The sequence below is a fragment of the Echiichthys vipera genome (genome assembly GCF_963691815.1).
Source record: "Echiichthys vipera genome assembly, chromosome: 7".
Classification (NCBI taxonomy): domain Eukaryota; kingdom Metazoa; phylum Chordata; class Actinopteri; order Perciformes; family Trachinidae; genus Echiichthys; species Echiichthys vipera.
The window spans coordinates 21,456,558-21,472,667 of NC_139832.1; the positions used below are offsets into that span (position 1 = coordinate 21,456,558).

Below are 16,110 nucleotides of genomic sequence, written 5' to 3' on the forward strand. Positions count from 1 at the left end.
TCTTCAGTTTTTAAAAGATGACTTTCCAAAAAAGTGATGAGCCTAGAGAGAGGTGAAGTTCGGTTAAATGGTAAATTGTGCCAGGGAAGCCTAAAGCAGTTTGAGGTTGCAGATACAGTCGCTTAATGTGGTTGGCCTAGTCATTTCGTGTCCTCGTCTCTGTGTGCTATAGCAACAAGGGGTAGGAATTTTCTGGGGAAATAATTATTGATATTCCCTATTTTTTTTAAATGGACACTTAGATTAACCATTTTTTTCCTCTCTGCATGATGGTTTTTGGTCTAAAATTCAAAATGTTATTTTGGGGATACAATGACATGTAAGATTGCGATGTGGAATTACAGTAAAATAACACTTTAATAATAAACCAATTACCCCCCACTACCATTTAAACACACTTGTATTATCTAAAAGTTTAGAGATAATGTCATGCTAACATAACAGCATGATGTTGTAATTTTGACACAAGAATCATGACTGAATGAAAAACTACTCTGAATGGCAAAAACAGTTTATTATTAATATTTATTAAATATGCCTACCATGTATTCTACTTGGACTAAAAATGAGTAAAATGGATGCCTTTTCAAAAATGAAACCAATTGTGTCTGTAGTTAGGTCTTAGTAAGTTGTAGCTCAACTTTTCCACAGCGCTCTCCTCTACTAACTCTAACCATTCAAAATCACTGCCTAACCTTAACCTTTCAAGGTCGATGCCTAACCTTAACCACCTTGCAAGACCCAATTCTGGTTTACCATCTTGACAAGACCCACTTAAATAGTGCTCTCAAACAAATGGCATGTGCACTGTTTTCTCATAAGGTAAATGAATGATTCCAGACACAACCTAAGTTAGCTAGTGAATGCTAATTGGATGGTTTTCATTTGACATTCTGAGAAAAGAGACAGTCGAAACACATCTCCAAATCGTCAGGAAAAGAACCAAGACTTCCATTGTGGTCCTCGATGAAGACAAGAAGGGCACTTGAAGATAAGATAAAACTGAGATAGAAGAAGCATGTGTCTGGGAACTTCTAAAATAGCAAGCTAACTTTGCCATCTGAAATGCTTTGTTAGAAGACTTAAAACAGTAATGTTACAGCAATACGCAGTGACTATCAATATGTGCACTGACTGATTTGTCAGTTTTTGGGCTTCATTGATGAATGTGCTGAGAATAAGGAACTTGTTCAAGGGTTTTTCTGTTTCTATTCAGTTTTCTCTTTTTGGTTATTGGTGTCAGACTATTTATCCAAGACCGCATTGGCTTAACCCACCTTCCAGCTGAGATTTATTTTCCAGCCGTTGAGAACAGAAAAATTTGACATCAAACAGAATAAAAGTTGTCTTCTTGTGGTTGTTTGTTTTTAACCTGCACCAGAGTAATCTATGAGCAGATTCTTTATATTAATCTTTATAGAGGCAAAGATATATCAAGTCACATTTACAAGTCATGATTTCACAATCCCTGAAAAACAACTGGCAACATAATGCTCCCAGTTCAGGACTCAACAGGCCCAGAGCCTCTCACACACGAAATGACGACACCATTTGAATGTTAGATATTTAGTGACCCATGCTGATGGCAAAAATATCCCCGCCCAACTTTCAGTCGTTTGAGTGTGAAAGCAGCTCCTCAACAGTTCAAACAGAAGAAAAAAAAAAAAAAACAGTCAACCCTCTGACATGCAACATTTAAACATAGATATTTAAAAGAGGAGCTTCTTGTTTTTACAGCAATATCCAGCAGTAAGACACATGAGAAAACATCTGTGTGTATATATATATATACAGTATATATATATACATTAACTTACTTTATCTCTGTTTTTATAAACAATATTTACAGAGTAGAGTGGAAGAAGGAAGTCCTCTTTCCCACCCAGTCACGTGATGAAAGTCCTTCTTTTGCATCAGTCACATTACAGGTACTTGTCAGTTGTTTGTCTTGTTTGGCTTTAAAGAGTAATCCGCTCAGATAATGCAAAGTGACTGACGAATATACAAATCAATTACTCTGTACAGGTCCACATGTTTAAGCAAATGATCACAGCATGAGGCAGCAGTTCCTCACACAGCTGTGAAGGGATACACTGATTATCACAGCGTTATTACATTATGCTGAGCTTGTTCATCATCTCAACACATTACATTTGTGTATTCAGATGCTCTGATTGTTGCAGATGGTTGTAACTCTCCCTCTGATCCATCCAGTTCTACATTTAACACGCAGACTCCACAACTTAGCTGAGAATGTCTTGCTGAATGAGGGACATTTTAATAGTGATGTGATGTTATTGGCAAAATGTAGCATGATACAGCTATGACAGTCATTGTATGTTACTGCAATTCATAGTTGACAGATATCAACAAGACAGAGAGACAGACAGACAAACAGACCATCTGTGCTAAGATAACAAGAAGCATTTTAGCAACTGATGAGCTTCACAGAGACGAAGACTGTACCTGGACAGTCCCCATGCCTTATTTTTCTCTCTCACCTCAGTACAGTGTTATATAAGGTATCGCTCTGATAAATATTCTCTCTCCCTGTGATAAGAAAGGTCATGAGATCAGACTATGGATCCCTTGGAGGAGGACAAGTGAATGGACTGGATGCGGACGGCCAGGGTTTTCTCCAGGTCCTGCAAGATGTCACAGCCGGGGCTATCTGGAGGTGCGTCGTACAGCAGTTGTTTAAACGGCTCCAGCTCGATCAGGATTAACATGTTCTTTAAGAAGAAACCTTCTATATAGGACGCCAAGTCTGGAGCACCAAGAAACTGTGGGGGAAAAAGGGGAGAACATTTAAATTACAGATCAAATTTCTGGATTTTAGATTAGATTACATTAGATTCAGCTGTATTGTTTTTGCACAGTACAGATACAGACAACAAAATGCAGTTTTAGCATCAAACCAGATGTGCAAAAAGTAGTAAAGTGTAGAGTAATGTTCAGAGTACTATGAAATACATTGGGTATGGAATAAACAGTAAGTGGTATGAATACTCTTATTTTATATCTACTGTAATACAACTCAATACTATAGGAGCTGTTAGTATTTGGGTTTTTTTCCACTAAAATTAAGCAGTATTGTTTCTAAAGTTGATAATTCTAGATATACAGGTTCGATTTTCTGGTAGTATTTTCTTTTGCTAGTTATTTATTAAGTTCATTAATGTTCTCGTTCAGTATATTTATTTTTTTCATAAAATATAAGTGTTTTTTTTTTTGTTTAGGAATTGGATAACACTGTTACCTGAGGTCATATACTGTAGGTAGGTAGGCAGGTATAGGACCTGCATGCACCTGGGTGGGATGCATCAGCTATTATTTTATTTGTCCTTTTGTGTCCTTGTTGCATGTTTTTGAGACATTAAACATAAGAAAACCAAGAGACTTTGCAATGGACTTCTCTTGCCTGTCTTCTTACCCATCTTGCTTCATCTGCTTTGGGTTCGATTTTGCCGACAAATGGCCACTACAAATACAATACTGAATTTATACAATATGAACAGTATGAACAGTGTGTACAACTACACTAAAATATATACAGTATGGACATAGCAAGTAGTGAGGGTATACGCATGGCATATACAGTATAGTGCAGAGTCTAAATACAAGTACAGTAGACTATTATATACAGAATGAACAGCTGGTTCAGTATGATATGAATTAAATAAACTTAATGTGCAACAATATTTCAATTTAGTGGACATATTGTATCTAAAACACCTTAAATTGCTTGATAGCATGGATTGTTTTTGTTCTGTCCAGTAGTGAGGGTTTATTCTTTCTATTCTATTTTTGCACCTTGGTATGGTTGTAGATCTCCACACACGTTTCAGTGTTAATGTTCTTGGTGCAGATAATCTCACAGTGCCTCTGCAGCGCCTCCAGCTGGAAAAACTTGGCTGCAGACAGAAGCTGGGGGAGAGAAATTTTTTTTAATTCAAATTTAAGTTCCAACCGGTTTTGTATTTGATCATAGAAATTTCTGTCAAATTTCAACAGTGCTACATCCAACCATAGGTAACCGTAAGATAATAAATTGTTTCATAGCGTAGGGCTCAAAATGTATAGTTGCAGCATTGAGAGCTGTTATAACGACCTGACCTCCATAATTTCAGTGTTCCTGAGGTGCAGAGCTTCTGTCCCTCCAAAGTAGAGATACTGCATCACCAGCTGGAAAGAGAAACACATAACAGTTTCCATACAAGGATGAATGCAGTGTGAATATATGAAGAAAGAAGTACAAATGCGTTGGTCAAAAGTGTCCCTTGTTTAATTTTCGTTACCTGAAAAATGTGATATTTGACATTGCTGATTTCAATGCAGGTGTTTTCACCGCAAGGTCTGTTCGCTAGGAGAGATTTAAATCTTGAGAGAAAGAGAGAAATGAAAGGATAAAGCTTAGTGTAACTATTTGATGTTTTTAAACATGTTTTGTAAACGAGAATAAATCTTAGTTATATACGGAAGCTTATTGCATGGGATGTTTTCTCTCAGGTTATAATGTCATCAAAACATTTGAGTGATGTGTCATTTCTCTTCAGCTCCTTCATGACAGGACTGATTGATTATCGTCAATGTAACATGACGTCAGAGTCAAATGGACGTCCTGTCAAGATCCCAGGGGCAGGACAAAAATGACTTTATGGATCAACAGGAAGAAATGTACATCTCATCAGCATGCCAAGTGTTTAGTGCTATCTTTTCATATTAAAATGTCCAATGTTACACAATTCAGAAGCCTTAGTAGAGTTACCATATACTGTACAAGAAAATCTCATGCCAGAAAAATGGACGTATGAATGAACAAACTGAATGTACATATTTCCTGTATTTAGGCACGTAAGAAAGTGTACCTGCTCGAAGCTGTGAAGAGAAGGACTTTGTGGGCGTAAAAAGGCTTCCCCTCCACCAAAAAAGTCACATCTGACATCTCTTTATTGTTCAGGAAGTGAGGATCTGAAAGACATGTGGCCAGAAAAACTTGATGTTTTTCTGATTATCGTAAAAACAAAAGCACAACTAGACAAATTCTAGACACATTTCAGCTACTCTGTTTTCAATTCCAGTCTTTGAACACTAGATGGTGTTAGGTGCACGTCCCACTTTCCAGCGTTGTGCATTTACCTGTAACAGCTGATTGAAAAACAAAAGCTCTTACTCTTATAGCACCTTCATGCTGCGTTTTTACACTGTTTGGATTTCACAGTGGCAAAACCAAATAAAAAATGCTACCCTCACCTAGGCGTGACGATTGCTTCCTCTTCTTCTCTGTCAGTTTGGGGATGGGGTAAGGGCCATAACACTGTGTGAAGATTGCAGACAACTGCTGGCTGATCACCTCATTCTGACAAAACACAGACAGAGTAACAAAACAGTCAGAGGGTGAGGATAGTTGCTTGGGTGAAAAGTGCTCAGACAACATTCAGGAGTTCACGTTAAGCAAGAACACAAGTACTTACTCCTCTCCTACACAAACACCCCCAACACAATTATCAACACAGTAAGAGTGGTTTAACTCCCGCAGTCTTATATCGCGCTCACTTTGTTCCAATATGTCACACATTCGTGGCCATCTCACACCTTTGAAAGGGGATCAAATGAAAATCAGAAAATCAGACCTCCTCCTCAGAGATTACAGTAAAGGGGAACACCGTGACTGGCCCAGCTGCTGTAGGAGTGTGAGCAAAGAGAAAGACCGGGGAGTAAGTCTATCTTACCTAAACACCTAACTTTTCTTGGTGTGTGTGTGGTGCTTAAACTGAGGGAGAAGAAGGGGCAGTGCCATTCAGCTGCAGCAGCGATGCGCGACACTACAAGCCCCACGCGTGCAGTCAGGCTGCTTGGTCTTACTGAAGCATGACAGCAACAAACAGCTATTAACAGTCACCTACTCCACCAGGGGAAAATATTCCCCCACATTCACTCACTGGACACAATGCATAACAATATGATAGACCGATAGACAGATTGACAGATAGATAGACAGATAGATAGGTGTGCTTCTATGTTTTATTTATGAGTGTGAGTGTGAGTGTGAGTGCATTTGTGTGCGTTCGTGTGTGTGTCTGTGGGAGCGCACTGCAGTGTTTTTTCTCATATTTTTTTCACGCGGGCAGGGCAGTACCACGCCGAGGCTAGGTAGACAAAACAAACAGAGGTGATAGATTGGACAATGATGAGCTGTTTTAAAATCTAATATAGGCTACCAAGGGGATCATTATCTTAAGTAATGAAACAGGGGACTGATCTAATGAGCGGCAACAGAGAGGAGCGAGGAGCCATGTCATAAATCATTATCATTCACTGATATTGAGTAAGCCTCAGCGGCCCTGTCAGTCTCTCTGAAGCTGATAACCTGACTACCTAATGACAATCGTAAGTAAACAAAACAGAAAGTTTTCCTCTAAAATGCCAAGGTTACTCCTTTGTTCCAGTCTTGCTTTCTACCACATTTAAAGGTCCCAAACTAGCTCATTTTCAAGTTTATACTTTTGTTTAGTTTTGTGTTTCTACTATAACATGTTTGTTTGCTTTAATGTTCAAAAAACACATTACCTTACTCATACTGTTGTCTGAATATACCTGTATTCACCCTCTGTCTGAAACACTCCGCTTTAGCACCCGTTTCTTTAAGCCCCCCTCCTAACAAAGACCAGTGTGCTCTGATTGGTCAGTGTTTCTCTGTCTTCCGTATTTGCGCTCTCGGATGTATCTGCACCGTAATTGCAGCTGGGGATTGATTATAATAGCGCTGTAGCTGCACTTTCTATATACCTGTATACCGTATAGTATAGTTGTGACATCACAACTGCACAGAAGTCCTGACGGCTTGTTTAAAGAAACAGTTTCTGCATACGGGCTGTGTGCATTTCTCTGTGGATAGAACATCTTCATACTTCACAGTATTTATTGGAACTCTCACTTTTCACAAAATGGGACCTTTAACAGGAGACAGACTGTGAAGTACCTTGCTGGCTTTGAGGATCTGGAACATGAGAGGCAGACCATGTGTGATGAGCTCCTCCGTGTACTCCTCTTCCTCGATGCAGCTGAACTCTTTTAGTAGACCCTGGATCAGAGGTCTGCGGTGCTGATAAAAACATGTGCGCAGAGACTCCATCCACGTGTGCAAAGTCCATGGAACCCCTGGGAAATAATCACAGAGGTAAACACACATAAAACATATCAAATACACACACAAATAAGGTATAAATGTTACATATAGAACGTGATACTGTAGAAAATGCATTAGAGTGTTTACAGAAACTAACCAAGGCTCCGTATATCTATTGTGATGTCTACATGCCCATGTTCTGAACTGTGGTACATGGCTTCTTTCAGTGCTTTAAGTTTGGCCTTCCCAGTTCGGATCAGGTCAATCTGAGATGGACTTCTACCTTCCAGCTCTGAACCCTCTGCTAGAATCTCTTCCAGGGATAAGACGTCCCCTTTCCCTTTCTCTGTATGGGACAGCAGCTTGCGAAACACATTTCTAGAAGACAAAAACACAAAAACAAAAGAGAAATTTAATGTCATAGGTCTGTACAGATTAAAGTCCTCTATTTAATAGCTTTTTATGGCATGAGTCTTCAGGCCAATATCACCACCAAGTGACAAACAGGTGTTTGTATTATTATATACAATTATAATAAAAGTGACGTGACTGTCTCTAAATTATGGTCATTTCTGATAGGCCACGGCAATCTGAAATGAACTGCCTTACTGCTTTTAATTGTTATTGCTGCATATAGCTGAGTTTTAATTAAACACATGCTTGATAAACAAATACTTCATGCATATAAAATAACAAAAACAAATTCTGAATGCAAAAGCTTCTCATTTTATGCAAATAGACACATATCTTTCTTGAAAGGCTTACAAAGCATTGTGGATTTGTAGAATGGACAATCTACTTTAATTGGTGTTAAATGTGTTTAAGTGACAAGGGACTTTGGACTTTATCATTGAAAACTGTTTTTAATTTCCAGGGTGAATTACAGAGACACATTTGAATTTGTTTGTCCTCCATGTAGATGTGATGCTCCCTTCACAAATATCTGTGTTATTTTGTGACAAATGGTCAAAGCGTCAGTGAGAGACATTTATGTGATAGGTCATGGCCATTCTTTCACTTACAGTATTTGCTCCATTGGCTCATGGATAAAGATTCCCACAGTACTGGCGACACATTGAATAGGAATAGGACAAAGATTGAGGAAGTTCACGAATGTTCATGAGACCATATTGCATTTTATAATTCCTTATTCACATACATTCAAGATGGCTTTGCGGTTTTTAGTCTTTATGTTGTACCATCTCAAACAAAACCAAAAAACTGTAAAGAGGAACAGCAAAAAAAGAAAAAGAAAAGAAAACACACAAAGAGTTTAGTGACACAACCACTAAACCAAGATTATATGATGAATACAGACAATACACTTGTGTATCCTCTGTTTATTCAATCAGTGTGTGAGTGTGTTACCCACCTGTGTCCGTGAGCTGCTGCCAGACTGTAGGAGTTCATGTCTCCCTGCGGCGCTGTGGAGATGCCATTGCGGTACATGGTTCCCACCATGGGGTCTGCACCACGCTCCAACAGCAAACTCACTAGCTCAAAGTTACCTGTGCATGAAAAAAAAACTATTGGCAGAGCTTATACACACACATGTACACACACAAACACAATACAATCAAAGCAGAACAATGAGAGAAGAAAACATTTGTTCATTATTCTGAATGCATGCCTCTATTTGTCTTTATTTCTCCAGCCCCCAGGATAAATATGCCTCCCTCAAGTTATAAAGCCACAGCCAGGGGGAAGTTATCAGCTGGTTGTAGATGGCCAGCTGGTATTGTCAGCCTGCTACAATACAGTTTGGGATGGGAGTCATGCTGTGTCTCTGTACCTGCAGCCGCAGCCAGCTGCAGTGGGGTCTCTGTGTAGTTCTCCATCCCGTCCTGCAAGGATCCCTCCACGTTGGCTTTGGCATCCAACAGCAGCTGCAGAGGTCAGGTGGGGATAGGAGGGGCACGATTGGGAGAGAGAGAGAGAGAGAGAGAGAGAGGAGGGTGAGGAAAAGAGAATGCTAACTAGAATGATCTGAAGTCAGTCTGTTGACTGTTTCATGCAAAAGAAATCTGTATAGGGAATAGTGAATATTTATTTTTTAAATTGCCTGTACTGTGCAGCCAACTTTTACCTTCAGAAATCTTTTGAGCTGTTGTTCCTCAGATATTAATTTAACTTTCATGTTCCCACTATCGAAAGAAATAGTTTGGGAAAATACATTAATTTGTATGCTGTGAGTTAGATAAGGAGATTGATACCACTTTCACATCTGCACATTATTATACATTAAGCAAAGCTAGAGGCCAATTAGCTGAGCAAGAAAAAGTCAAATTTTTAAGTTTTTACATTTAGCCTTTGGTATGGATTAAATATATTATAAATAACACATTTATTAGTAAGCTTTAGAAGTGCTGGTAGGCTGATTTGTATGCTAAGCTAACCATCTCCTGGCTCCAGCTTCATAATTACTGTACCGATGTAAGAGTGGTATCAATCTTTTCATCTGAAGGTAAGTGAATAAGCCTATTTAGCAACATGCCAAATTATTCTTTTAGCAGCAGTAATGTGGGCCAATTTTTGAAAGTAGGCTCAACAGGCTTATAAATCTGTTTTACCGTTGTTATTGATTTGTTTTGACAGTATTTCTTTGCTTATTTTATATTTAAAATCATCTCTTTTAATCATATATAGCACTCATACACAGATTGTATCACTAATAAATGATGCTGCAGATCTATATAGGGAACAACACTTTTTGTAACTGAGAGAACAATCTGAATCTCATAACTTTGTCATCTAATACGATGAACATTTTAAATCAATATCTTCGAAAATCGAGTGGGAAATGATCCTATAAGAATACATGTTACATTAGCTGATGTCCTCAGAGATGAAACTGTGGTGTCACATGGCTTAAACATTCTCCATTAGAATTTATTGACACAAAATGCGATGGAGGGATCATTTAGAGGACAAACTGAATTAGTTAAATGTGTTTGATAACAATTAGTCCGCTGTGTTTCCACTCTACACTTGCTAGAAGGCAGTCTGATCCATTGGCTCAATAATGAAACTCTAGGTTGACTTAAAAATCAATTTGTACATCACACAAACAGCATCAAACAAAAACAAAAAAAGAGAGACAGGAGAAAACTCGTAGTATAGAACCATTACCATCATCACCACCAAGATGTTTTGATGACAAAAATGACAATGATGACCAACCATGAGCTGAAGCACAATGAGAGAGGTCATGATGAGAGAATCACAGGTGAGAAAGAACGTCACTACCTGCACCACAGGCACATGTCCATGTAACACAGCGAATGTGAGGGGCGTCGCCTGCCGCGTTTCGGGAAAGACTGAGGGGTGCTTGTGCACTGAGTTTGACACCTGGGGAAGGGACACAGGTAGGTGGGTCGGATTAGGATGGAGGGAGAAAGATGAGGGAGAGAGATACGGAGCCATTAAAACTACTACATGGCCTACAGAGCACAAGATAAGCAGCTGCAGGGAAGGGGAGGTGGGGGACAGGAAGCTCTACAGGAGGAACGAGAGTAATTAATTAGGAACCCTGGGGCTGCGGGGGACATCCTGTCACTTTGTTCTAATGAAAACGATGGATTGATCTGTCTAGTTAGGCCTCGTCCTAATGGCTTCACTCTGATCTTTCCGTTGGGGTCTCTGACAGGGATCTGACCTGACCTCTCTAAGGCTCATCTTGCTGGTCAGGTTGCAATGAATAAGAGACAAATGAAAGCGTGACAAACATGAGAAACATGAACTAAGCACAAAAGCACATATTTTCCTCAGCCTGCTTTGGGAAGAAGGGAGGCAGGGGTTGGACATGCAGGAGAAATGATACAAGACTGGGAAACCAAACTAAATTTTTGGGGAAACAGTTTAGCAACACTGACATTCTGCAGAACTCAACAATAACTACAATTTTTTATCCTCTAAGAATATAACCTCGTATCCCTTAGCGCTTCCCTGTAAGTACATTGCTGCGCTCCAAAAGTCGTTGCCAAAGCCTGTGGAAGTCCTTCATTGTTACAAGGTTACTCCCTTGTTCCAGTCATGCTCTCCTCCACATATAAAGGTCTCATATTGTGCTCATTTTCAGGTTTATACTTATATTTGGGTTTTCTACTAGAACACATTTACATGCTTGAATGTTCAAAGAACACATTATTTTTCTCATACTTTCTGTCTGGAAATACTTGTATTCATCTTCTGTTTGAAACGCTCTGTTTTAGCGCCTGTCTCTTTAATCCCCCCTAGCGATAAAGCCCAATCTGCTCTGTCTGGTCAACGTTTCTGGTCTAAAGCATATGCACTCTCTGCATCTCTGTGATGTCACTACAGCTGGGCAATACCTGTAGCGGCACTTTCTACCTACTGTATATAGAGTATAGTTGTGACATCACAACCATGCAGAAGTCCTGACGGCTTGTTTAAAGGCACAGTTTCTGAATACAGGCTGTGTACATTTCTCTGTAGATTGAACTTTTTGATACTTTTACAATATTTCTCTAGTACTTGACCTGCTTAATGGTTTCAAAAAAGACATGGAAATCTCACTTTTTTTATGGCACCTTTAAGTACCAGTAGGAACTGGTATGTATTTTATTTGCACCTGATTCATAGAACAAAATTACTGTTAATGGTGAGCTGTATTATAAAATGTTACCAATGATTATAACTTTGAGAGGATTTAAAGAACATGAATCCTCTTGAGATAGCCCAGCTTGAAAGAGAAAGACGTTTGCACACTTGAGAGTCAAAAACCATATATCCTTAACTACTTAAATTCTAATCAGATGAATAAAAAATATTTTAAAGTGGGTATTTTTAATTCAGTCGACAGTGTGACATTTTTTACTTTGCCCAGGGGGTTATGAATGCAGTGGACTGCAAATCAGCTCGGAACAATGGCTAATGGCACACATTGTTGCTGAGGTGACTAACGAAGACCAGGATAAGTCTGTCTGAGTCAAAGGATGCTATCTCGACCCCTCTGCAGACTCTGAAGAATTCAGTTCGCTTTATGTCAGGAGATCCTTATCACTTTCCCTGACGGAGAAAAAAAAAATGACTCAGCAACAAACCTCTGCGTCATGTTTTATGCTCTAAATACTCAAACGCAAGTGAAAACCCATTGCATATATATAGCATATATACAGTAATTTTCAATCTATTTGCACGCTGCTACATAATTCCCTTGTGGCAGATCAGTCAGTGCCTTATGATCTTCAGCTCTAATACGTTTTGCACAATGACACAGGAAAGGACAAAGAAAGGGAGATGAGGGACAGCATGATTGGTTTTTCTCCAGTTCAATACCACACACAGAGTTTACAATACTTATAAACAACAACTATAGGACTCACATATATAACACACATATTGAAGAGTTCTAATGTCTTGTCAATGCTGATGTCTCCCATTAAAATGTAATTTCAAAAACATTACAGATTCATATATATTGTTTAAAAGTTATACAAGTTATCTATTTATCCGATAAAAGCTATTCCTGTCGGTTTTTACGATAATCCTTCCTTCATTTGACTTTGGTCTATCCAATGTCAAAACCAGAATAGCAGTAAAAACTTCATCAGCACTGACCTCACTGTTAATATCAGCTCCGGCATCCAGCAGCATCTGTACCATAGCCTCGTCTCCACGGACACAAGCATACATCAGTGGTGTCATCCCCTACACAAACACAGGTACAGAGAACAAGAGCAGAAGAACACCAAAGTCAAAGGTGTGCCACTGTTTTTAATTTTTTTTAATTTTTTTTTTACAAAGTACTACAAAGCACGGCTGAACTTTTGTTCTTAAATTGACAGTTCCACTCCTGACGCCTTGAGGTTGAGGAGAGTAATATTCTGCTATTGATCGTTTTAAAGGACCATATGAACCATATGAATCAATAGCTGTGTGTTGATTTGAATCAGGAGTTACACCTGCAGTATTCCCCTGAGGATTTACTGTACTGGAGTTAGCACTCATGATATAACGCAGAGCACCATGGCAGGATGGCTGCAGGAAAGAAAATGCCAGAATAAGGTTTAATATTGATAATTGCCTTTCTGCTTACAAGTCTGCATGATGATTAAAGGTGAAGGAGCCACAGTTCACCATGAAAACAACATTTTCTATTCCACAGACTGTGTATGGGAATGTGTGTATCAGTGTAAAGGTGCCTGCATATGCATTATTTAATATGTTGACTGTGTCTCTAACCTGCTCACTCATGCTGTTTATACCATCGGGCCCGAGGAGGTTGACAGCCTGCCTCACCAGGTCTGTGCGTCCACAGCTGAGCATACGGAAGCCCAAGTCCTGCAGGAACTTTGCCTCAGTAGAGGCAGCATCCAGTTTCCTCGAGGCACAGAAGCAGTCATCCGTTCTGAAGGGCAAAGCACACAGAGTGATCCACAGTGCAATTTTACTGATTAGACTGACTTTTGTAACACTACAGGGGGGGGGTGCTCATATCACGGATGTGTGAGTGTGTGTTTGCAGGTTCATATATGCGCCTGCTGGTCTCTTTTATGTGCAGATGAAGAGGCAGGGTGCATGCACGCTCTGCAGCCAACAGGCGAACACGCAGCTCACAGCCGTACCGGAGCTGACGGGCCTCGCAGTCCACTCCAGGCAGCAGCAGCCGGGCAGCCTGCCGAACATCATCGCTGTCCACAGAGAAGCTGCGTCTGTGTTCGGTGTGGACCACGGCAACACGCACCCACTCCATAAGAGGCGGCAGCACCATGAACGGCCTGTAGGGGGAGATAGAGGCACATGTTCTGGCCACCAGAGACTCATACTGAACTTCAGTCATACTCAGTAGTCGATTTAAGTGTGCCCAGGCACTTGAAACGAAAATCTACCTAATACAGAATTTCCACATGTTATTTTAGAGATCTAGCCAGCTATATTGGATGTTTGGGAACAGGACGAACTCCGTCTAGAAGATGAAGTCAAAGATGTGAGAAAATCTAAACTGAGCAAGCGCATAGATTATACATTAGACATTAGATCAAAAATGCAAATTCTGTTTTATACCGTCTATGTCAACTATGACGATTTGTATCTATGCCTGGAACCTCTTCACCATCTATTATAATACTGTGCTGATGCTGTTAAGGCTCAGCTGGTTCAATCAAAGAAGAAGAAGAAGAAGAAGAAGAATTACTTTATTTATCCCGCAACGGGGAAATTGAATTTTTTGACTCTTATTATTAATCATGTTACACACACAGGCCTGAAATACACACATGCACAGACAGGACCTATACATGCAATTAAGGAGAGATGTTAGAGCGAGGGGGCTGCCAGTGACCAGCGCCCCAAGCAGTTGGGGGTTCGGTTCCTTGCTCAACAGCACCTCGGCAGTGCCCAGGAGATGAACTGGCACCTCTCCAGCCACTTGAACCAGCGACCCTACGGTTCCCAGCCAAGTCACCTATGGACTGCTGCTATAAAAAAACCCACATAATGCATGGCAACATATGCCTGATAATTTCTATATCCCTTAAAATGCATAGCGATGTAAGAGCAATCATAATGTATTATATTGTATCATCGTAACACTCAGTACTTGTTCTGCTTATAATTTGTTTTGCAAAACATTATAATGACTCACGATGCTCTCTCCAAATATAATGGATGTGTGAGTGTGGTTATCGTATGCCAACATACAGTATTTATGATGGCTCACTACCTGTGAACTAAGAATTTATTGGTGTTTTGCAAACCTACTGTGCTGTAGAGCTTAGACAGAGGCAGCACATGATCATCACATGGTTGATCTGACAGCAGAGCTAACAGTGAATAGTTAGAGCGAGAAAAGTGGAAATGTGGTGGCACAGAGAAAACACAACCAATCTCTCCTTAAAAGAAGAGAGGACCTTGCAGCACCTAGTATAGATCTCACATTTTTTGGAATATCTTCTCTTCCTATCTCTCTCCCACTCATCCTGCGTCAGTGTGTTTACTGCAACCACATGGAATCTGTATGCATGCATACTGCTAAATATTGACCTATGTTACTGTACTTACAGCATGTTATGGCCATAAGTACACACCTTTCTTGAGAAAGCAACACATTATCGTGTATCGTGTATCGTGTATCGTATGAGGTACTTAGCCATAATTAGTGTATTACCTACAGTAGATGAAGGTCGGCACACTTCCAGATTGAAGAAAATCCAGGAGGACAGGCAATGTACTGCTGTGGATGGGGGCAGCAGCTAAACATATTTAAGCCACCAAAAAATGGCCCATCTCAAAAAAGGCCCATCAAATCAATATCCAGCCTCTTGCCAGAAAAAAAAAATGTTGACATTGTACATTTCTGCAAACTACAAAAGTATGAAACTTTTTTGGCACCCTATAGCATCACTTTTCAACTGACAGCAAGTGCCCCAGAAGTCAAGTGACATAGTATTACAAGGCAAGTAAAGTCAACGTATCTGGGGTTTGCAGAGATGTACAAAACCAATGTTTTTTTTTCTCTAGTGAATGGGTTGCTATCAGTTTAAGTTAAGTATTTGGAATTTTTAACCGCTTCTCCATGCCGTCAGACAGCCCTGTTTAAGTTCACACTGGGGGAACTGAAGCTGCATCTATGCTCTTGTCAATGCCACTAGATTCCATTGAAAATAACACAGTAATTTTACACAGAATAGTTTACCGCTGCCTTGATCAGTTAGTTTGTTAGTTTTGTTCCAAACACTTTAAAATACTTAAGTCATACAAAAACACAAACAAAACTAACTGATCAAGGCAGCAATAACAGTAATGGAGTCTGGTGGCTTTGACAAGATCATACAACGGCTTCAGTAAATTGAAACAGGGGTGTCTGATGGCAAGGTAAAGAGGTCAACATTTTTCAAATATAGCAAAATATTGCTTCTCCAAACAGGAGTGCCAACTGTCTTCTACTGCAGATAATAAACTGACTATGGATAAGTTTCTCATTCAATCCCTCTTCAAAATATCCTAACCATCCCTGTGAG

The 16,110-nt window shown here is 39.7% G+C and overlaps 1 protein-coding gene across 1 annotated transcript in view; it reads right to left on the bottom strand.

Annotated features, from left to right (window-relative positions):
* Nucleotides 1–1,680: 1,680 nt before the first annotated feature.
* The window catches only part of btbd11b (BTB (POZ) domain containing 11b), a 72,575-nt gene continuing 58,145 nt past the window's right edge, over nt 1,681–16,110 (bottom strand). Inside the window, exons 4-17 of the mRNA XM_083916503.1 lie at nt 13,717–13,869; nt 13,334–13,499; nt 12,710–12,799; nt 10,376–10,477; nt 8,922–9,015; nt 8,502–8,637; nt 7,287–7,507; nt 6,983–7,161; nt 5,254–5,359; nt 4,869–4,971; nt 4,299–4,380; nt 4,117–4,185; nt 3,814–3,927; nt 1,681–2,783 (exon numbers count right to left, since the gene is read on the bottom strand). Of these exons, the coding sequence (XP_083772629.1) occupies nt 2,574–2,783; nt 3,814–3,927; nt 4,117–4,185; nt 4,299–4,380; nt 4,869–4,971; nt 5,254–5,359; nt 6,983–7,161; nt 7,287–7,507; nt 8,502–8,637; nt 8,922–9,015; nt 10,376–10,477; nt 12,710–12,799; nt 13,334–13,499; nt 13,717–13,869 (1,825 nt within the window). The 3' untranslated portion in view covers nt 1,681–2,573. The remainder of the gene's footprint in view (nt 2,784–3,813; nt 3,928–4,116; nt 4,186–4,298; nt 4,381–4,868; nt 4,972–5,253; nt 5,360–6,982; nt 7,162–7,286; nt 7,508–8,501; nt 8,638–8,921; nt 9,016–10,375; nt 10,478–12,709; nt 12,800–13,333; nt 13,500–13,716; nt 13,870–16,110) is intronic.